The following is a 24,111-nucleotide window of genomic DNA, read 5'->3' as shown; positions in this document are numbered from 1 at the left end:
GACTTATTTAAAGCTCGCCAATCCAAGGACTGTGCCCCCTTGTAATTTACGAGGAGACAGCAGCAGGCGGGGGTGGGGCGTGTGTGTGTGTGTGTGTGTGTGTGTGTGTGTGTGTGTGTGTGTGTGTTGGGGGCGGGGGCGGTGAGCAACCTGCTGTAGCCTTGGCTTTTAATTCCAGCTATCCTTCTCTTGCAAAAATGCCCCAGAGTTTCCATCCAACTGCTCTTGGGTTTCGATTCAAACACACGCAACATTGCCAATAACTTTCCTCTCGGGTTTGCAAACGTCTGTGAGCAATAACCGCACACTCCTCCGCGCGAGGCTGCATCGAATTGGAGGAGGTGCGGGCGACAGTGGGTAATCCTGGGTCCCAGGCAGCTGAAGGACTGATTCGAGCCCAGACGCGTGCCTCGGCTCCTCTGCCGGAACCCCTAGCCCGAGCGGAGCGCGAGCAAAGCTGGGCAGCGTCAGGCCGCTAGCCCCTCGCTTCCAAGACAACTTTGTAGCACCCTGCACCTCCTCCCCACCGCGCCGTTTCCCCGCCTCCGCCCCTAGGAGCTGATTGGCAGATACCACTACCCAACCCTCAACTCGGGGCCTCCTCCCGGGACCGACGATTGGCCTCCTGGGAGGACTGGAGTCAAGGGGTGCTGGGGGAGGGATTTCCCTCAAAGCTCTGGGTCCCGGGACCTGGGAAGCAGGAGTTGGGCGGGGGACTCGGTTCTCCCAGCGCGTGAGCCGCGGGCGGCGGAGCCGGACGTTCGGGAAGGTTCAGCCGCCTCTGCTGCGCCAGCCCGGCCCGCGCCGCGCAACTTTCCATCCCGGCCCAGACGCGGCTACCCAGTGCGGAGTTCCTGGCACTTTGCGGAGAGGTCTCTTGCTCCCTGCCCGGGGACTGACTGTGCTCTCTCAGGCTGACCTGTCCGAGCCCTAATATCTGCACCATGCACGCGGCCAGGACCCCCGGGTTCGCCTCCCACGCCGGTGGGGTGGCCAGCCCCACCAGTTTTCAGCAGATCCCAACGCTGCCGCCCCGCCTGGTGTTGCTGCTGCTGCTGCTTCTCCTGTCTCTGGTAAGCTGCGTCCTGGCACAGCCCGCTGCCCCTGGCCCGGCGTTGCTGTCCCCGGATCTCGCGGGGGCTGCAGGGGTCCCCGCCGAGGAGGCCATCGTGCTGGCAAACCGTGGGCTCCGGGTGCCCTTCGGCCGTGAGGTCTGGCTGGATCCGCTGCAGGACCTGGTGCTGCAGGTGCAGCCGGGGGACCGCTGCGCGGTGACCGTGCTAGACAACGACGCGCTGGCCCAGCGGCCTGGACGCTTGAGTCCCAAGCGCTTCCCGTGCGACTTCGGCCCGGGAGAGGTGCGCTACTCGCACCTGGGCGCGCGCAGCCCGTCGCGGGATCGCATTCGGCTGCAGTTGCGCTACGACGCGCCGGGAGGGGCCGCAGTGCTACCCTTGGTGCTGGAGGTGGAGGTGGTCTTCACCCAGCTGGAGGTGGTGACTCGGAACCTGCCCCTAGTCGTGGAGGAGCTGCTGGGGACCAGCAACGCCCTGGACGCGCGGAGCCTGGAGTTCGCCTACCAGCCGGAGACCGAGGAGTGTCGCGTGGGCATCCTGTCCGGCTTGAGCGCGCTGCCTCGCTATGGGGAGCTCCTCCACTACCCACAGGTCCCGGGTCCAGCCAGCGAGGGGGGCGCCCCGGAGCCTCTCCTGATGGACTGCAAAGCTTTCCAGGAGCTGGGGGTGCGCTACCGTCACACAGCCCCCAGTCGGTCACCGAACAGGGACTGGGTGCCCATGGTGGTGGAGCTGCGCTCTCGGGGTTCGCCTGTGGGCAGACCCCCTTTGAAACGTGAGCACTTCCAGGTGCTGGTGAGAATCCGAGGAGGGGCGGAGAACACCGCACCCAGGCCCAGTTTCGTGGCCATGATGATGATGGAGGTGGACCAGTTTGTACTGACGGCTCTGACCCCAGACATGCTGGCAGCCGAGGATGCCGAGTCGCCCCCTGACCTGCTGATCTTCAACCTCACCTCTCCCTTCCAGCCTGGCCAGGGCTACCTAGTGAGTACTGATGACCGCAGCCTGCCCCTCTCCTCCTTTACTCAGAGGGATCTGCGGCTCCTGAAGATTGCCTACCAGCCCCCCTCTGAGGACTCTGACCAGGAGCGTCTCTTTGAACTGGAGTTGGAAGCAGTGGACCCGGAAGGAGCAGCCTCAGACCCTTTTGCCTTCATGGTAGTGGTGAAGCCCATGAACACACTGGCTCCCGTGGTCACCCGGAACACCGGTCTCATTCTCTATGAGGGCCAGTCTCGGCCCCTGACGGGCCCTGCAGGCAGTGGACCGCAGAACTTGGTCGTCAGCGATGAGGATGACCTAGAGGCAGTGCAGCTAGAGGTGGTGGCTGGGCTCCGCCACGGTCACCTTGTCCTTCTGGGCGCCACCGATGGCAACTCTGCCCCTAAGACCTTCACGGTGGCCGAGCTGGCAGCCGGCCAGGTGGTCTACCATCACGATGACAGAGATGGCTCACTGAGTGACAACCTTGTACTTCGAATGGTGGACGGAGGACGCAGGCACCAGGTGCAGTTCTTGTTCCCCATCACCTTGGTGCCTGTGGATGACCAGCCGCCAGTCCTCAATGCTAACACGGGGCTGACGCTGGCGGAGGGTGAAACGGCGCCCATCCTTCCCCTGGCCCTGAGTGCAACGGACATCGACTCAGATGACCCTCTGCTGCTTTTTGTGCTGGAGTCGCCTTCCTCGACCATAGGGCATCTGCTTCTCCGCCAAACCCATCCTCCCCGCGAGGAAGAGGAGCTGAGCAGGGGCCCTTGGAGGAAACAGGGAGCGTTCTATGAGCAAACGGTGACGGGGTGGAGGCAGCGGGACATAACGGAGGGGAGGCTGTTCTACAGGCACTCCGGGCCCCATAGTCCTGGGCCCGTGATGGACCAGTTCACATTCCGAGTCCAGGATAACCATGACCCCCCCAATCAGTCTGGACCACACAGGTTTGCGATTCGCATCCATCCTGTGGATCGCCTCCCTCCGGAGCTGGGCAGCGGCTGTCCCCTTCGGATGGTGGTGCAAGAATCCCAGCTCACGCCGCTGAGGAAAAAGTGGCTGCGCTACACTGACCTGGACACAGATGACCGAGAGCTGCGCTACACCGTGACCCAGCCCCCCACGGACACAGATGAAAACCGCTCACCAGCCCCCCTGGGCACCTTGGTCCTGACCGACAACCCCTCAGTCGTGGTGGCCCATTTTACCCAAGCCCAGGTCAACCACCATAAAATCGCCTACAGACCTCCGGATCGAGAACTGGGAGTGGCTGCCCGAGTGGCCCAGTTTCAATTCCAGGTGGCGGACCAAGCCGGGAACGTGGCTCCAGGCACCTTCACCCTTTACTTGCAGCCCGTGGACAACCAGCCGCCTGAGATCCTCAACACCGGTTTCACCGTTCAGGTGAAGGGCCACCACATCCTGAGTGAGACTGAGTTACGTGTGAATGATGTAGACACCGATGTAGCCCACATCTCTTTCACTCTCACACGGGCACCCGAACATGGCCACATGAGAGTGTCTGGACAGATGCTGCATGTGGGGGAGGTCTTCCGCTTGGAAGATATAAAACAGGGTCGGATTTCCTATGTCCATAATGGGGACGGGTCCCTGACTGACAGCTGCTCCTTGGAGGTCAGCGACAGACACCACGTGGTGCCCATCACTCTCAGAGTGAATGTCCGGCCCGCAGGTGATGAGGTGCCCATGCTGAGCCTTCCTGCTGGTACTCTGGGGTCATACCTAGACGTTTTAGAAAATGGAGCTGCTGAACTCACTGCCAGTGTTATCAAGGGGACTGATGGGGACACTGATGATTTGATGTTGACTTTCCTCCTGGAAGACCCACCCTTGTATGGAGAAATCCTGGTCAACGGAGTTCCGGCGGAGCAGTTTACCCAAAGGGACATCTTAGAGGGCTCTGTCGTCTATGCCCACACAAGCGGTGAGATAGGCCTGTTGCCCAAAGGGGACTCTTTTAACCTGAGTCTGTCAGATATGTCTCAAGAATGGGTAATAGGTGGCAGTACTATCCAAGGGGTTACTGTGTGGGTGACCATCCTCCCTGTCGATAGCCAAGCTCCAGAAATTTCTGTAGGTGAACGGTTTATAGTCATGGAAGGTGACAAAAGTGTTATAACCTCAACACATATAAGTGCTGAAGATATTGATTCCCTCAATGATGACATCTTGTGCACTATAGTTATTCAGCCTACCTCCGGTTATGTTGAAAACATTTCTCCAGCACCAGGCTCTGAGAAATCAAGAGCAGGAATTGCCATAAGTGCCTTTACCCTGAAAGACCTCAGGCAGAGTCACATTAACTATGTCCAGAGTGTCCACAAAGGGGTAGAACCTGTGGAAGACCGGTTTATATTTCGTTGCTCTGATGGCATTAACTTTTCAGAGAGACATTTTTTTCCCATTATAATCATTCCCACCAATGACGAACAGCCAGAAATATTTATGAGAGAATTTATGGTGATGGAAGGCATGAGTCTGGTGATCGATACACCCATCCTCAATGCTGCTGATGCTGACATTCCCCCGGATGATCTAACGTTCACCATTACCCAATTTCCCACTCGTGGTCACATCATGAATCAGCTGATAAATGGCACAGTGTTGGTTGAAAGCTTCACCTTGGACCAGATCATAGAGAGTTCAAGCATTATTTACGAGCATGATGATTCTGAGACCCAGGAGGACAGTTTTGTGATTAAACTAACAGACGGTAAGCACTCGGTGGAAAGGATGGTCCTCATTATGGTTATCCCAGTTGATGATGAGACCCCCAGAATGACCATCAATAATGGTCTAGAAGTAGAAATTGGGGAAACCAAAATCATCAACAACAAAATATTGATGGCAACTGATTTAGATTCTGAAGACAAATCTTTGGTTTATGTTATTCGTTATGGGCCGGGACATGGCTTATTACAGAGACGAAAACCTGCAGGTGCCTTTGAAAATATCACAGTGGGCATGAATTTTACCCAGGATGAAGTGGACAGAAACTTAATTCAGTACGTCCATTTTGGACAAGAGGGCATTCGGGACCTAATTAAATTTGATGTGACTGATGGAATAAATGCGCTTATAGATCGCTACTTTTATGTTTCTGTTGGGAGCGTTGACATTGTCTTCCCGGATGTGATAAGCAAGGGAGTATCCTTGAAAGAAGGTGGTAAAGTCACCCTCACAACAGACTTATTAAGTACTAGTGACTTGAACAGTCCTGATGAAAACTTAGTTTTTACCATCACCAGGGCTCCCATGAGAGGTCACTTAGAGTGCACAGATCAACCTGGAGCATCCATCACATCGTTCTCTCAGCTCCAACTGGCTGGCAACAAAATCTACTACATCCACACAGCTGACGATGAGGTCAAGATGGACAGTTTTGAGTTTCAGGTCACCGATGGACATAACCCGGTCTTCCGGACATTCCGTATCTCCATTAGCGATGTGGACAACAAAAAGCCAGTGGTCACCATCCATAACCTGGTTGTCAGTGAGGGTGAAAACAAGCTGATCACTCCCTTTGAGCTCACTGTCGAAGACCAAGATACTCCAGACAAACTCCTGAAGTTCACTGTCACGCAGGTGCCTGTTCATGGTCAACTCCTATTCAACAATACCAGACCTGCCATGGTTTTTACCAAGCAAGACCTGAACGAAAACTTAATCAGCTACAGACATGATGGCACCGAGTCAAATGAAGACAGCTTCTCCTTCACAGTGACTGATGGTTCCCATACAGAGTTCTATGTTTTCCCCGATACAATATTTGAAACAAGGAGACCCCAAGTGATGAAAATTCAAGTCTTACCTGTTGACGATAGCGTCCCCCAAATTGCAGTGAACAAAGGGGCCTCTACACTTCGCACTCTGGCTACTGGCCACTTGGGATTCATGATCACAAGCAAAATATTGAAAGTGGAGGACAGAGACAGCTTACGTTTTTCTCTCAGGTTTATTGTGACGGAGGCCCCTCAACATGGGTATCTCCTCAACCTGGACAGAGGCAACCACAGTGTCTCTCAGTTTACACAAGGTACGGTACACTTTTCTTTCCTTATACCCAACGGAAAGTGCGGGTCTTATTTTCTGAGGATATGGCGGTCACCAAAAATGTTACAAGTAGGGGATCGAATTTGAGTCCAAGGGAAGAAAAGGAAAGGGAAATAAAGAGACGGGGAGAGTATAGGGACTCACTTTCCTGGGGAAAGAATATCCCTTCCTGCCATATGTCCCCCTGCAGCGACTTGCATTAGTGAATATCAATGTATTTCGACAGCAGCAAGGTATGCTGCCAAACCAGGAGCCAGACCTCGGTGAGTTTAAGCAGAAGAAGGCTCTTCTGTTCTGTTTTGTTTGCCACACCTGCCCTCTGAGCAGACTGTGGTTTATACTGTGGTACAAACAGGTAGTTCGTGCAGCATTTTGGCACCTTCGAGAGGGATGTGATTTCTCAAGTCTTTGTATTCGGACTACTGTTTTCACCTACCATTCACATAGAGCCTTCAAATTTATTACTTTGATTAATTTTCTTGAGAGCATTGTTCTAATCCTGTCATAGTTCTTGGGAACTTTGGAACTGGAATAAAGAGATGTATTTATATTTACTTTGTAGGTTTCTAATTCTTCTATTTTATGCCTTAGGCAAACACCAGAGACCTAAGAGGTAAGCGAGCACCTGTCTAGAGTTCTAACAGTTCTGTGTACAAAGTGTGTCATGTGATACAGGCCCAAAAAGAAAGCACGCTTCATGATGTGTAAGACAACATGTCCATCACTGGAATATACGTTCACTTTGTTACGAACCTGAAGATATGTTAACAAGATTAATAGGAGAATAGAAGGTGGAAGTTATTTCCTTATTTCAGATCTTCTCTGCGTCCCCTTTCAACCACAGTAACGAACACCCGTTGCCTCAAGCATCTACGTTCTTGAGGCTAAAGCGTTTTTCTAACCTAAATCCTCTTTGTGTATGGACACAATGCACGACAGGAAGGGCAGGTGCCCTGTGCAGTTACTCAGTGACTGACGGGAGAAGCCCGTTCAGTCTGCTGGCTTGGGACTTAGGGCTCTGTTCTCTAGAACGTGCGACCTTCACTACAAAGGGCTTTGGGTTGCTTTCATGGAAATCTCACCGTGTCAGGATGGAAACGAGATCTACCCTCTGTGGGCTCTGTGAGTAGAGATGAGGTTTATCCTCAGGGCATCCCAGGGGGGGTGTTCTTTTCCCGCAATAGTGTTGTGCCCTGAGACAACAGATGCTTTAATAAACGGATGTCACGAAGTGTAGTTAGTGTTAAAGTGAACTGCTCCTCTGTTTTAGATTCTGGCAAATGGCCCTGCACTCCAACCTCCTGATTCTTGGCTGCAAGCCTGAATATATTCTAGGGCCTGCAGGGACAGGAAAACCTCAGAGTGCCCAGTGTCATGCCAGACCGGCAGGAAACTTTTGTGTGAAGGCTTTCTGAGGACAGAGATGCCATGCAATCTTAGACTGGTTTCTTTTCATGGAAAGTGAAGAGGGTAAAAGGAATATATTACAGGATAGAAAATGTTACTTCCAATCACTCCTCTGACCTGAAAAACTAATCTGATTTTAAAGATTTTTTAAAAAGGAATTTTTGTGTGACGACAGGCAGACGATGTGGTTTAAATTCTATGGACCAAGTCCAACAGCTCAAAAGATATTGGAATATTATTTCTTAAATATTGAACCCTAAATTATGTGATTTCTTTATAGGCTCTTGCCCTATCTCTCACTGATGTGGACTCACCCTGATTATTCCTTAGAGATGAACTCACCATGATTACTCTTTATGGTCATTTGTAAATATAATCAGTTTATTATAAAAAGTGAAGATACTCTCTCAAGATTACCTTTGCTAAGAGAAACGATCACATTCCAATAAGAACCCAAATACTGACTAGGGAAACTATTGGCAGTTAATCACAGAGCACTCATTTGAACAACTTGAGACTGCGGTTTGGTTCATGGCGGTTATTTCTAGAGACTAGATGGGTGAATAAAAATGGAAAGGCTCCCATCATAGAGTTACGGTGGCTGCTCTCTTAGGAGACAAATAAAAGCAGTATCTGGAGTGAGGACAACACAAACTTTGTATTTGTTTTTGTTTTGTGTAGTCATGAAAGGATAAGCTAAACTATATATTTTTTAATGTTTATTTATTTTGAGAGAGAAGGAGAGAAAAAGCACAAGCAGGGGAGGGGCAGAGAGAGAGAGAGAGAGAAAGAGAGAGTGTCAGTGCAGAGCCCGACGTGGGGCTCGAACCCACGAACCACGAGATCATGACCTGAGCTGAAATCAAGAGTGGGATGCTTAACTATATTTTGATGGATTTTCAATGCACTGGGTTGAGTCAAGTGAGCAAAGGTGGGTAAAGAAGGTTATTCCCAAACCGATTCACATAATGGTCCTTAGGAGATGAAAATCCATTTGTTTCTAAAGTTTATTCACTTTTATTCTTAGGAAGAGTTAACAAGGCAGAATTAGACCAATTAGAGAAATTAATTATTTCAATTTGCCAGGGTGTCCCTGCTCGCTCTATCCCAGGTTTAAATCACTTGTGTCAAGGACCTGGAGTTTTTTCTCTATGAGTAGTACACAGTGATATCTTGTGGGAGAGAAGTTGTAGATCACTTTCAGAAATTTCCCCCAAAGAGTTCGAGCCAGGGTATGGTTGGCAGGCAAGTCAATGAACTTAGAAGCAAAACGAAAACACAAAACGTGGAATGCTTGTGTAGATAAACTGAAATACATCTGATGCATGAGTAGTGGTTAGAAGAAAATCCAGTTCATTGTTAGATGTTTACTGAAAGAAGGTAACATTTTGGCAACTAGGTTTTGATCTAGCTAATACCACTGTGCCTTAAGAAGCGACTATTTTTTTTTTTTTTTTTTTTATATATTTATGATGTTTGTGATAATTTTAGAGGTTCTTATAGAATAACAGCACTATGATCAAAGTCTTTACTTATTTGAGATTTTTTTAAAGTCCCTTTTTTGAGCTATGAATTATTAACTGAGTTATAACGAAAATGAAAAGAATTTTGGTTTGTTCCAACTAATCAATATTGCATGCCCTAACTTGGAGGGAAAATTTGACACCTTTGTGTTATGTAATTGCATTCATGTTCACTTTACTTAAGGAAAAAAAAGGTTTTAAAAAATCAGTTTTGAAGTGGTGATTTATTTCAGTGCAACTGTTTCGTAAATACTGTATTTTTGCAAGAAAACATCAATACAAAGCGTGGATATACTAATGAGTTTTTCCTTTTCTCCTAGTAGAGCCTTTAGATTTTCTTATAAAATTAAAGAAGGAATGGGGAAGTTTGGAAAAAGGTCTTCCCCACATGACCAGAGGACTTTGTTCTAATGCTAAGGATGTGTGGTCAGAGTAGAGTTCACCTTATTTCTTCCTGATGAATTAAAGGTTGAAAGGGTTCAGAGTTGTGGGAGTAGACAAGGAAAGAGCCTGTGGGGGCTTCACTCCTTACCTCTGTAGAAACATCACACATGCGTAGGTAGAGGTCCAAACGTGGTCCACCAGACCTCTGGGCTCTTTCGTTTGATTTATTTATGTTTATTTACTGATTATTTTGAGAAAGAAAGAGAGATTATGAGCAGGGGAGGGGCAGAGAGAGAGAGAGGAAGAGAGAGAAAATCCCAAGCAGGCTCAGCACTGTCAGCACAGAGCCTGAGGTGGGGCTCGAGCCCACAAACCATGAGATCATGACCTGAGCTGAAACCAAGAGTGGGATGCTTGACTTACTGAGGCACCCAGGTACCCTTGGGCTCTCAGATTTTAAATTAAGAAACATGTGAGCCATTGCTGAATATTAGACTCTGAGCAAAGGACTGTGGGAAGTTAAGATGAAAACAACAACAACAACAATCCCACAAGTTTTCAGTCTCCTAGGAAAGATAGCCATGCAGGAAGATACAAATGACACTAGGCAGAAATTGGGAAAGTTACAGCAGAGTTCAAAATGAAACGCTAAGGAAGAATGAAACAACTTGAATTTGCTTCACCTTCTAGTACCTCTTTTATAAGAAGTTACCATTAACTATTAAATCAGATTTTCCCCTCCTCAGATGCCTGATTGTAAGTGAGTCATCTTTCAAATCTGTGTGAGCCAAGGGGGAGTGTCCTTTTCACGTCTGTCAAGTGGAGTCCTAAAAATTCATGGAGTGATTTGTTGATCCCAACACCTGGCATCACTCGAGTTTATTCTTTCATAAAGCAATTTTCTCATATACAATGCTTGTGGACTTCATAGCACGAACTCAGTAGACCTCTCCGAAGATGGAAAACCTGCAGAGCGCACACGAGACAAATAAATATTACATACCATTCATTGTTGAAGCCACTTTTAGCTGCGATCTTGATTTTATGTAGCTTTGGCAATAACTACTTACTGCCCGGCCCAGATCAAATAACAATAGTGTTGCAAGCATCACAGAACAGGACGATATTTGGTTCATTATGTTGTCTGTGTGGCATCATGAAGGAGAGGAACTCGTAAAATGGGGAAATCAATTTTTGAAATTGTACCTTTGTCAATACGGAAAACAAAGTATGCCAGTGAATTTGAAAGCTGGGACAGGAAGCAACCTACAGAGCATTCCTGAGGCAGAATAACTTTTCACTCTGAATAAAAGTTTCAGCTCTCATTAGATGCTTTCTGTTCTCTCATTTCTCTCTGGGGTCATGACACTTATTTCAATCTTGGAGATTTAAAACGGCCTTGATTCTTTTTCTTTCAAGCTCTGGGGAACTTAAAAACAGCATGTTGTATACCGCCAGAGGTAAGAAAAGTTAGCCAGAGGGGGGCAGGGAAGTTCTTTCCTCGTAGGGCCAGCGCTACAGGGAGGGAAAGAGTGTGATTTCAGGAGTGCCAGGAAATCTGCCGTGCCTCAAAATATCTTCCTTTCCACCTGTCATGTAGTCTGACATTCCGTATTTAGAGAGTTACTTCTTTGGTGCATGAACATGCAAATACCATTGGGTGGGGCAACACCTTGCTATTATTATAACCTAACTCTTGAACTCTATCTGGATGAGGGATCAGATTTCCATGGGACAGCTGAAATCAAGGGGCTTAGAGATAGGAGAAATAAGATAGCACTGCTTCCCTTAGGAGAAGGAAATCTAAATATGGTTACAGAAAAGTAATAGCCAGTAGGATTTACCATGAGTAATGAGTCACCAATCTTGCCCTAGTAATGAATCATCTTGTTCTTTGGTTATTTTCTAGCTGACATCGAAGACATGAAAATATGCTACGTTTTAAAAGATGGGGCCAATGCCACAAGTGATATGTTCCATTTTACAGTTGAAGATGGTGGTAAGTGTTCACTCTCCTGTTAGTATAAACAAGGAGAGTGACTTTTATTGGTTGTTCTTTGATGACTTCGTTACAAGGAATCTGCCTCGAGTATCATTTTATGCTCACCTGAATTTATACTGGGTGCATTTGTTATTTGCCGATAGAAAATCTTACATTCTCAATCTGCCACAGTACTACTCTGCAGTGAGTAGAGGTGAATGTTCCAGTTATATTATTCTTGTCTTGGGATTAGTAAAACACTAAAGAAGAAAGATCTATGTACCTAGGATCCCCATGTCCAGTTGTTCAGAATATGCCGTGCATGAAGCTGCCGACTTGAGGTGACGAGAGGATGCTGGAATCCAGCCCAGCAGCACTTCCAAGCCATGTGCCTACCCGGGGGGTGGCGGGGGGGGGGGGGTGTCTGCCCAAAGTGGGTGCCCTTTGCTAGTTTGCACATGGGTGCTGTGTGGACTTATGATGATGGATGATCGCATTCACCAGGAAAACAGTGCTACGTAAAGGTGTGTTTTACCTTACCAATCTCAATATGTCTAGTGATGTCCTCAGTTCGGGAGATTTTGTGACTTAGTCTAGCTAAAAATTTTTTCTCGGTGAAGTCTGAGGAATACTCCAGAGGATAGGCTATGACTTGTGGTCCGAGTCTCCTCCACAAGGTCACCGTCACTACTCCCCCCAAAGCCCCCGCCGCTGCTCACTCTCTTTTCTGTTCTCTTCCTGATCCCACAGGCTGGGAGAAAAACTGACCACTTCTAGATTAATCATAAAGATGTTCTATTCTCTCATGCTCTCAGGAGAAGTGAAAGAACCTCAGGAAGTACATGTGTTGTGTGAACAAGACACAAGAAGTGGGGGTGGGAGTATGTGTGTAAGAGAAGAAGGAGGGAAAAAGAAAGGATTTGGATCCAGTCATCTATTTTCTAATGATACTTTAAAAAAAAACCTTTTTTTAAAAATGTTTATTCATTTTTGAGAGACAGAGCGTGACTGGGGGAGGGGCAGAGAGAGAGGGAGACACAGAATCCGAAGCAGGCTCCAGGCTCCGAGCTGTCAGCACGGAGCCCGACGCCTGGTTTGAGCTCAAGAACCTTGAGATCTTGACCTGAGCCGGAGTCGGACACTTAGCCAACTGAGCCACCCAGGCACCCCTAATGATGTTTTGTTTTAAAGTACATAATTGTGTCATCTATCTCAAAAAGATGACATGTTTACCCTCCATATTTTTTGAAGCGTTAAATGACCATTTGTTTAAAATATCATTGGGTATAACGTAATCACAGCCTTGAAAAATGACATCTGTCGGATACATGCCAGAGAGGCAAAAAAGTGTGTTAATTTGGGTTCAACTATGTGATTTTCCCTACAGTCCAGATGTTTAATAAATTTCATGCCTTTGTTTTTATAGTAACCAAATCATAGTTTAATATTCTTTGTATTGATAAAAGAAATCTTAGTATGAAACCAATTCTAAGAAGGATGCCAATTTATAAAAAATAATGTGTTTATTGAATCTTGATGCTCAAATGGGAAATCCTACTGTCGGTAAACTTTAGAGTGGAACTCAGAAGTAAATCTGTGTAGTAGATCAAAATTTAAAGACTAAATTATTGGTTCAAGGCCCCGTGTTTGTCACTTGGAATGACTGAAAATACCTCAATAGCAAAAGTATGATTTTCTTTAAAACTGCCAAAAGAGGCTTGAAAGCAAATGGTTACAATTCTCAGATATTATAGTTTTTACTTTAAAATAAAAACCATTTATTTGTTTTTGAGAAAGAGCACGTGCATGCTGGGGAGGGGCAGAGAGAGGGCGACGGAGAATCCCAAGCAGGATCCGCACAGCTAGCACAGAGCCCAATGCCGGGCCCGAACTCATGAACTGTGAGATCGTGACCTGAGCCAAAATCAGGAGTTGGACGCTTAACTGACTGAGCCACCCACGCACCCCTAGCTTTTGCTTTTTTTTTTTTTTTTTTTTTAAACAAATACATATTCTTTTTTTTTTTTTTTTTTTTTTAATTTATTTATTTTTGGGACAGAGCGAGACAGAGCATGAACGGGGGAGGGGCAGAGAGAGAGGGAGACACAGAATCGGAAACAGGCTCCAGGCTCCGAGCCATCAGCCCGGAGCCCGACGCGGGGCTCGAACTCACGGACCGCGAGATCGTGACCTGGCTGAAGTCGGACGCTTAACCGACTGCGCCACCCAGGCGCCCCAAGCTTTTGCTTTTTTAATATTTTGCTTTTTTCCCTCAGTTATTATAGTCTCAGTCTGATACTGCTGCTCTATTATTTGGCACATTTCTCTCCCTAGTTAATGGAATGGTAACATTTACTTTAAAATTTTGATTTGTATTTAAACTTTAGAAAACATTATGCTGTATCATATTTCAAGATAGTAAGCGAGGAATGGCTAGCTGAAGAAACTGAGTTTATTTTTGGATTTGCTGAAAATGTGGCTGTGCGTCTAAGGATTGTGTTTATGGAAATAGAAAGTAAATCATTTCGGGGGCTTTTTTTAGAGCCGGAGTTTCATGTGAGAGAGAAAAATTCCGGAGATATTGTTCCTGACCCTTCTTCTCACCATTGACATGGCGGTACTCATGGGGCTTAGGCAGATTCTGGCAAACTATCTACGGAACAGAATTTATCTTAATTCACCTGATATAAGAAAACTTCCCTCTAGCAGAATAAACACAGAAATCCTCAGGATTAAAGAAAAAATAAAAATTCATATATGTATTTCAAAATTATTTTAATATGATACTTATTTTTGTAGGGGTTTTGCACGGTCTTGTAAAAATACTCTAACATTTGAATGAGAAGTGCAATACTATTTAACTTAAAGAGTATCTTGAATGAAATTACTTCTCTGGGAAGTGTGAGGTATTTTGCCAAAGAGAAATAAAAAAAATATTTGCAGTATTTGTGGAAAGAGAGAAAATAAAGATATCTTTCCTTTCTGTAAAAATAATATTAAACTAAGAATTTTGATTTTTTGACTCAGTTACATGTAATATATCCATTATACAGTATATTATATGTTATATGCTATATTATTGACTGTCTTACCAAGTGAATATCTTGGTAAGACAGTCAATAATTTTAATTAAAATATACTCCAGAAAAAAATCTATGTTTATAGACTGTAATATGAACCTTTATTTTCAAAATCTTCAAGTTTAACATATACATTTCATGTAATACAATACATGTGTATGAAGACACATATATAATATGTTTTGACACTTTTCAAAGATATGTATTCCTCAGGAATTATGGAAAGTACTTGAATCTTATGAACAAGCACTATTCTTGTTGTTTAGTTGGAGTGATCTGGGTCTCAGAAAAGATAGGTAACTAACTTCTCCAAATGCATCCATCTGTCCAGGAAGTAACAGACCTCTCTCAAGAGTAACTTATTCTTCCCATCTAGGTGATGACATACTTTTTGGACTAGTGGGTTTGACTATCAACTTCAGCGGTAGTGATGTATTATCACCTCTTTTATACAATGATAGGAAACATAACGATAAAGCTTCTCCACGAAATACACAAAATGCTTCCAGTATTTCACATCTGGGAGGCCAGTTAAGGCACCAGGCCATAAAATTAAGAAATGTCTACTCCGGGGCGCCTGGGTGGCTTGGTCGGTTAAGCGTCTGACTTCGGCTCAGGTCATGATCTCGCGGTCTGTGAGTTCGAGCCCCGCGTCAGGCTCTGTGCTGACAGCTCGGAGCCTGGAGCCTGTTTCAGATTCTGTGTCTCCCTCTCTCTCTGCCCCTCCCCTGTTCATGCTCTGTCTCTCTCTGTCTCAAAAATAAATAACGTTAAAAAAAAAAAAGAAATGTCTACTCCAATTCTCTTTTCAGTCCACTAAATTCACCTCCTCCAAGTCCTCAAGATGGCTTTTTAGGACAGTGACTAAGGAAATTACTGGAGCAAACAGAGTCCTTGAATAACCAAAAAATAAATAAAATATAACTTTTGCTTTCAGGAGTCAAGAAGAGATTTAGGAAAGCAGAAAGCTAAAAGCCCTTGTTTCAGATTTAATTGTATTATCATAAGACACTGGCTAGCCACAGAAATCTTGTTATGATGTAGTAATGGATTAGGACCACCCATCACTAATGGGATGGTGCTTAGGACACAGTTACTAATTTTTAGTTTGGGGCTGTTACCAAATGACAGGGCTGAGAGGACTTTATTTGAAGAATAGATAATTTCAGGATTTTGCCTCAGGGAGTTCTACTGTGTTTGGATTTAATAAATGATGAATGTTGGTTGTGCATGTAACACACACACACACACACACACACACACACACACACACACACACAGAGATTCTTATACTTTAGGATTCTTTCAATCAGATCTTAAACCTTATGTATGACTTATTATGGTTTATGCAATTTTATCTTCATAACATTCCTGTCAGCTTAGTAAAAACAAACAAAAACATTACTATTCTTTTTTGGCAGATGAGGAAACTGAGTCACAGAAATAGGCACTTTCCTCAAGTGTCATAACCAGGCAACTAGAGGCCAATTTGAATCCCAGGATCCTTTCTGCAAGCAGTAACTTCTATACTTACTCAGGATAAGCGAGGAGGGGTGTTAACTCAATGTTTTCCGGGTTTTCCTGACCAAGGTTTTAGGAATGCTTAGTAGGGGAGAATGAAATCAGAGTAGGATGTGTCCACAGACAAAAAGTTTTGTCTCTTACGAAATGTGGATTTTTATTTTAGAATTCTTAATGGCTCTGTGTGCTCAAACTTACAGTATTCTTTTTTGATATCATACTGTAATTCTTTTTAAAAATACATGTAAAAATATATAGCCTTTCTAGGGTTCAAATAAGCACAAATCAAAGCAACCTTACAGTTGATTTTTTACTTATTTTATCTAATTTTTACTTATTTATCTACTATTTTTTTACTTATTTTATCAATTAAATTGTGAAGAAATTTTAAAAATACCAAATATGTGAGTTATGATGAAACAGGTATATTTCTGTAATGTTTGTGAAGCTACAAAGTGAGAAAACGCTTTGGAAAAACCTGCGAATATGTAGTTAGAGCCATACAGGGTGCAGTATTCCACCGAAGACACGGCTCGACCGAAGCAAAAACCTTACAGGCATACTAATGGCACCGTGTACTCAAATAGCAGAAATTATTCTCCGTGACCAATAAACATAAAGAGCTTTTCAGTAATGACAGTCCTTAAAATTTAATGCAGTCCTTAAAATTTTAAGTGCTAGAGTCAATCCTAGTGTAATTCTTAAAATGATCATTTAGTAATTAAATATGTTTTTTGGAATATTAGTAAAGAATATGAGAATAGTATATCAAAAGGCCATCCATCCAGGTACTCTGGGGCCAGGGATATCCTATGTAGTTGCAGATTGTCACTTACAGTTTATAAGGTCAAACTCGGAAGTTATAAAATGTGCTCTCCTCACGGGCTGCAGCTAAGGTGCCATGTAGCAATCACATGTGGGCTTAGCTAACCCGTCTTTCATTCCTTTCTGCTTCATCCTCTCTGTCACCCTGAGGGGAGCCCAATACAATAAAACTACAGACCTGGAAAAGACATCCTCCTTTGAGAATCGCCTCTTTGAAGTCTAATTGGAGAGCTAGTGCTCCAGCATTTTAGCAGAAGACGAAAGCAAGTATCCTTTTACCTTGTTCCTACTGGAACATCTTCTTATCTGATTTCATCCCAGCCTTCAACGGTCTGCAAGTATTCTAACATGCAAATGCATCTGTCCCTTTTTAGTCTTTTCTCCAAAGAACTTTTCTAGCTCTTCGTTGGGATGCGAAAGCTGGTCTCACTTGCTCCTCCAGGCACGTCCTGCCCTCAACCCTAATGACCTTCCCACTCTTCAACACCTGGCTAGGTGGCATTTCATCTCCAGAACTGCTCCCAAGGTCATGATGACTAAGTTAGCCGTGCCCTTCTTTGTGCTTCTACTGCTACCCTTAGGTACAACAACACTGGTGTATTCTGATGATTTGCTAATGTAAAGCCCTCCATTGTAGAGAAGGAACTCCTTCAGATCAAAAAAGGTGTCGTTAATGTTTGTAGCACAGTACCTACCTTCCCAGGGTTGAAAACAAGGGTTAGTATTTAACAGATATGAAAATGAATGAATAGATAAATGGGGAAGAGAAGCTCCCTTTTTATATAAAGATCAATTACATCATATTCTAAGAAAACTTCCTCTAAACAATTACCAGTGGACCTTGGCATTCCTTTAGAGCATCCCCCCATCCTAGCATTAACTTAAATCCCTGTGGCACCAAGAAAGATTTTTAGTAAAGCTTTCACAATTTTAAACACATGAAACCAACTGCTGTGAAAATTCCTTTGGAACCTTCAGTGAAATATACTTAAGACAGAGGAGATTCCCAGATTCCCAGGAACCACCAGATTGGAGCTCATGTTCTTCTTCTTTTTTTTTTTTTTTTAATGTTTATTTATTTTTGAGAGAGAGAGACAGAGACAGAGTGCGAGTGGGGGATGGGCAGAGAGAGAGAGAGAGGGAGACACAGAATCCGAAGCAGTTTCCAGGCCCTGAGCTGTCAGCACAGAGCCCGAGATGGGGCTCGAATCCACAAACCGCGAGATGATGACCTGAGCCGAAGACTGATGCTCGACCTACTGAGCCACCCAGACACCCCTGGAGCTCATGCTATTCTTAAAGAATTCTTTTCAGAAAAAAAAAAAAAAAGTTGTCAGTATATTATATAAACTATGGAATGCCTTTAAAATTTAAAGGGTAGTAGACATTTTCTATAAATCAGTGTAATTTTAAAGTCCGCACCGCTAACTCAGGTATTTTTAGTTACCCCAATTTTTTGCCTCATGTGATAGACATTAGGCCAGGCAGAGAAGTAGAAAGCTCTAATAGCATAAAGTATCCTCAGTCCTCACTGAAATGCCATTACATAACTTTTTATTAGTTTCTTGTTTATATGTTTGTTTTGAGTCTCAAGCCCGCAGCATCAGATCCAAGACGTTTCTCGATGGGCATAAGAAAGCAGTCGGATATGTGATCATCTGTCTGGCTTGACATACCCCGTAGGAGGAGCCCTAGTTTTTTCTCCGTTGTGAAAATTGGTTTGCTGCTTCCTCACTTGAACTCGCATGTGACTTGGGAGCACAGTCTGAGAGAGTTCTGTCTCCTGGTTTGGCAGTAAAACTGGGGCGTCGGATATGATACCCGTGTTGGCCATTGTAACGTATCTGGTCCAGAGCCAGACATTTGTTGCCTCCGTCTTTGAGTATGTCTTTTGGCGCCCAATTTTTCGTTCGCCAAGATCTTTAATTCATACGCTATTGAAAGATATAAATAGCATCTTGACATAATAGAGCTGCAAAGTCATTTCTTTATATGAAATGTCAGTTAAGGACACGGCTTTCAGATTTTTATTCCATATTTGATGACTGAATACTCAGACACAAGGAGACTGGAGCTCTTCATTCTAGTTAGAAAGAGCACACGTTTTTGCTTGAAAGTGGCCAGTATCTCAGGGTGTGAGGCAAAGTCATTACGGACACGTAGCTGGAATTTAAAGCAAAGGCTGGAAAACTACAACTAAGTGCAGTAAGTCGGAAAAGGAGGTTTGAGTACAAGCATTAAAAGATTATACAGACACATTCAGCTTAGAGAGAAAAGCAAGCATTCTTTGGCAATAAAATTAATTGCTAGTGACATGAGAACCAGAGGAAAGACACTGGTGCCTTAGGGAGTTATAATAAGAAGATGAAGTAACGTCAGGCACCGAGACAAATATTTCTAATCTGCGAGAGGGCATAAGATCTACCAGGATACAGGGCCTGGCAAGGGCTGTTGGCTACTATGGCTCAACGTTTGGAAGCCTTTCTCTTTTCAACGAGCAGTTTAGAATTGTTCAGATCATCAAGGTCTTTCTATACCAGAGGCCTGCCTTTAGAAGCATGGCTGTTAGGTACCTGTACTGTGTCCATGAAAGAAGTTATACCTTTTCGATAGAAAAATATAAACTAAATGTTATCAGCTACTATTGGCTAGGTTCATTTCAAAATTATATATCACGGGGGTATACTGTCTTACTGGCTTTAATTTAAGGGCAACTTTTCTTAAATTGTTCAATCTTTTGGTGAATATGAATCCTTATTAGTCACGTTTCTAGAGGCTTCGCGTGATTCTGTATTTACTCTCAAAAGCGATGATAGTCACCTTTTAAAACTAAGGAAATCTTTCACAGGTTATTAAAATGTCATAATCTCACATCAAATATTTATTTGTGGTATATATTACAGAGCTCAACTCTATCTTATTCTTTCTCTTTAAGTTTGCTCTGGGTGGCTGGGCAAAATAGAAGGTAGTATTCAATGGTGTAGTACATCGTTGTCATCGGTATGGTCCTATATTCGCTTGAGCCTACGACAGTCCAAAGAGAATCACAATGCAGTGTAAAAAAAAGGGTCAGAGCTTCTGTGGCAAAATCCACTTGCGGAAAAGAGGTCCCCTATTCATTTATTTATTGAATTAGGCAACAAGCATTTTTGGAGCACCCGTGTTTCAGACATCTGCGGGATCCAGGGAAAACAGGGATGAGCATAGCTGTCGTGATCTTTGACCTGAGGTTCCAGTAGGCTCAGATGATAAAATAATAGACAAATAAAACTTTACACAGTGTTTACCACATTAAGGAGGCTATCATTTAATCCAAGTTAGAGATGCAGCTGTCAGGAATGGCTTTTGAGAGGTGATATTTAGGCTTACATTTAGGATGGAATGAAGCTGCCACCGGAAAAAGGGAGGAAGAAATGTTCCAAGCACGGGGGGGGGGGGGGGGGGGGGAGGGGGGACGGAGCATGTGCGAAGGCACTGAGCTCTGTGTGCTCAAGTGACCGGAAGAACATCAACCTGCCTGGAGCTTAGCTAACAAACAGAGTGTCACGCAAGACGATGCTGGAGAGCTAGACTGGAGCCTGATGGTGCAGAGCCTTATAACCCAGGACAGTGATTTAGATTTTGTTCTAAGGCCAAGGGAATCCCTACTGCCCCATCGTTTTAAAGCAAGGGAGTAACTTGTTGCAATTTACATTTTGAGAAGATGACGCTTGCAGCCCTGGAGGATCCAGGGGAAACAGCAAGGGGACAACAGCGAGACCGATATGAGGCTGACACAGTAAGACAGATGTGAGACAGAAAAAAGAGGACGGGCTTGATATAATTGTGGATCTCAGTCTATAGGACTTGCTGACAGATTGGATTATGGGAGAAAAGGGAGAACTTAAGCACAATTCTGGGCTTCTCTGCCAGAGGACAGCAGTGGCACTACTCGTTGAGATGGAAAAGACAAGGGGGCATAGAGCAGATTTCAGGGAGGAAATTAGGAGGTCATTTTGGACATCATAATTATGAGATGCCTCACTTTGAAATGTGCATACAGGAAGGCCAGCCTATTGACCCTGCTTATCTTCCCTTCCATCGCAGTTAGGAGCTGAGCCTCCGGAGTTAGAACTGGAACAAATGCGGGTTCTGCCCTTTGCAGTGACTGGTGATGTGACCCCCGAGCCAAGTAACTGAATCTTTTGTGGCCTCGGTTTCAGTGGTAACGTGGAACAATAGCAGTAGCTGGCTAATAAGGTTCTTTTGAAGATTAAGTAAGATAATTCATGGAAATAGGATCATTCATGCGGCACACTTCCCGTTGCATAGTAATGACCGTGCAGGTAGCCAACGAGGCTTTTGAGGTCACATCTCTGACGGATTCCAGCGTTTTTCTTCCGATTTTTCTTTCTTTCCTTTTCTTTTATCTCTTGCTTCTTTCCTCTATTTCTTCTCCTTCTTTCCTTTTCTTTCTTTCCTCTTCCTCTCCGTTTAACGTAAGACTTACTTTTTACAAAGGATGTCGGTATTATTGGTACTAAGAAATTAGAAGAAAAGGATGAATAGAAAATCACTATATAGCTATGTTTGGTCTTCAATTTAGAACACTTTTTTTTTTTTTAACATTTATTTATTTTTGAGAGACAGAGAGAGACAGAGCATGAGCAGGGGAGGGGCAGAGACAGGGAGACACAGAATCCTAAGCATGCTCCAGGCTCCGAGCTGTCAGCACAGAGCCCAGCGCGAGGCTCGAACTCACGGACTATGAGATCATGACCTGAGCCGAAGTCAGACGTTTGACCGATGGAGCCACCCAGATGCGCCAATTTAGAACACTTGTTATATTCTTCATGTTAATTTTGAACTAAGCTTGAAAATCCCCCCTTCAGTAGTATCTTTTGTATTTCTCATAGCAGCTGTTTGTAAAGTTTGACTATTTGTTTTGGGTGGAGAGACGAGATAATACCAGGATGCAAGTGGAAAAGTGGTGAACACCTCCATACTGCTGAGGTAAAAGGCTAAGAAGTCTTCCAAGGTTATTTCGTTGTTAGTAAATGGTGAAACAAAAGTTTTTGTTAAACTAGTAATACAAAGTGTTCCCTATGGTGAAACAATGGAAATACAAAATACCATGTCCCTTCAGCTCAGTTTACGTGTTTTTTTTTTCCTTTTAATAACTGGAAGTTTAATTTTTATAGACTTGAAGGTTAAATATAGTAACCAACTTTAAAAAAATAGCACTCGAAAACATCTGGATTTAGCAAATATGAGGCTTACGTGAAAGTTCTGACTGCAAGTCTAACCAGCTGACGACAGTGATAAAATAAGTATTAAAGCCATGTGTCTTTCTGTAATAATCCAGTGAGACCAAAGGGACAAATGTGATACCTAACCCTGATTGCAAATAAGGAAAAATAAAATTTAGTGAGGCCTGGTGAAAAAGGGTGAGTGAGCCACACACACACAAAAACAGGTATCTTTTTTCTTGCTTCACAAATGTAGACTGATATAATGATGCACATTTCCTAAGAGCAAAAATGTTTGTGTAAATGAAAATAATTTTCTTTAGTATTATTCTGTTTTAGAACAGTTTGCTTAAACTTACTGAAGTCACTGATTTACTAATCTGGTTCTGCCCCTAAGAATCAAAAAGTCAATGCCTAGTAGCTGTATATAAGTAATTTCTTACTGAAGGAATAAGTACCTTAAAGAAACAATGTACCTTTGGATGTTTACATTTAGAATTCTTACAGAGCTGTTATGGTAGAAGTTCCCAAAATGAATTATTCAGTTATGGCTAGCCACTATTTAACAATAAGACTTACTTTTTGCAAAAGATATCAGTATTATTGGTATAAGAAATTAGAAGAAAAAGATGAAAGGAAAATAATTATATAAGCTATATGTGTTTTTCAATTTAGAACACTTTTTATATTCTTTATGTTAATTTTGAACTAAGCTTGAAAATAGCACCCTCGGTAGTATCTTTTGGTGAAGGAAGCCAGGACACGATTCTCTTCCTTTTTGTTTCAAGAAAGCTCTGACTACATTCTTCCAGGCGGAGACAGCAGAGTACGTGCTCTCCATTTTTTTGGCTGGCTAACTCGGTGCAGAAAGGTTTAATTATTTCATCTTGGTAAAGCCCCCACCTGCTACCTTTAACTCCACTTATATAACTGTTAGAGGCCTGAGTTGAGAACACAGAAAACAGTGTTCTCAAGCTTAGCTCAAGAGAGCCACTTCAGAAATTGAAAATAAAGTGGTAAAACTGGTCAGTAGACTTCAGAAATCCAGGAGACAGAAAAGAACCATTCTGTGTTCCCATAGTTCTTCTCTTACTTTATTGTGTGTAGAAATAGCCCAAAATTAAGTGCACTGCATCATGGCTATAAAATTAAGAAAGGTGGGGTACATGTAACCATTTCAGAAATTGTTATTAACCGCTAAGAAAAAAAATGACCCTCGCTACCTAAAGCTCAAGAGTCATTTTGTTTCACCATGCGTGTCCATCAGGTTACTAAATCCAGTTCATTTTACCTGCTTTCAGAATTTCTATTGAAACAGATTCCTGCATTAACTCCATTCCCGGTGATCCCATTAGAATCATGTTGAGGTTTATCTTAAATGACTTAATAGATGTAAACTGCTTAAAATAATGACTGGCACAGAGAAGTGCCATGTAAATGTTAGCCATTCCCCCACTAGCATAGAATTGGATATCTGTGAGAGCCAAGATTCCTAGCATTGCTTTTCACTGACGCATCCTCGTTGCTGGCACATGTAGATGTTCAATAACTGCTTGATGAGTGAATGAATACATTTTTCTAAATTTTTTAAATTTTTTTTAACGTTTATTTATTTTTGAGTCAGAGAGAGACAGAGCATGAACGGGGGAGGGTCAGAGAGAGAGGGAGACACAGAATCGGAAACAGGCTCCGGGCTCTGAGCCGTCAGCACAGAGCCCGACGCAGGGCTCGAACTCACGGACCGCGAGATCGTGACCTGAGCCGAGGTCGGCCGCTCAACCGACTGAGCCACCCAGGCACTGCATGAATACATTTTTTCTAATGTGATTTTCCTAATGGATTTCTTTGTCTCTTGCAGCTTTCCCCTCTGATCCAGATAGACCATCTCCATAGTTACCTAAAATTACAAATGCGATTTTTGAATTGTCTTTAAAGAAATAAAAACAAAAACACACACAAAAAACTTGTCTTCCCCTCTGCTGTCACGGCTGATTTTCTGACATGCGAGTCTGATGTCAT

General features: G+C 43.9%; 1 protein-coding gene across 3 annotated transcripts in view; it reads left to right on the top strand.

Annotated features, from left to right (window-relative positions):
- Positions 1-680: 680 nt before the first annotated feature.
- FREM2 (FRAS1 related extracellular matrix 2) overlaps positions 681-24,111 on the top strand; it is a 172,154-nt gene continuing 148,723 nt past the window's right edge. For all 3 annotated transcript variants that reach the window (XM_058686767.1, XM_058686776.1, XM_058686785.1), the window contains exons 1-2: positions 681-6,126; positions 11,367-11,456. In XM_058686767.1, coding sequence (XP_058542750.1) covers positions 945-6,126; positions 11,367-11,456 — 5,272 coding nt within the window. In that variant the 5' untranslated portion in view covers positions 681-944. The remainder of the gene's footprint in view (positions 6,127-11,366; positions 11,457-24,111) is intronic.

This window comes from Neofelis nebulosa, chromosome 1 (assembly GCF_028018385.1).
Source record: "Neofelis nebulosa isolate mNeoNeb1 chromosome 1, mNeoNeb1.pri, whole genome shotgun sequence".
NCBI classification, from domain to species: domain Eukaryota; kingdom Metazoa; phylum Chordata; class Mammalia; order Carnivora; family Felidae; genus Neofelis; species Neofelis nebulosa.
This window is presented reverse-complemented; position numbering and strand designations above follow the sequence as displayed.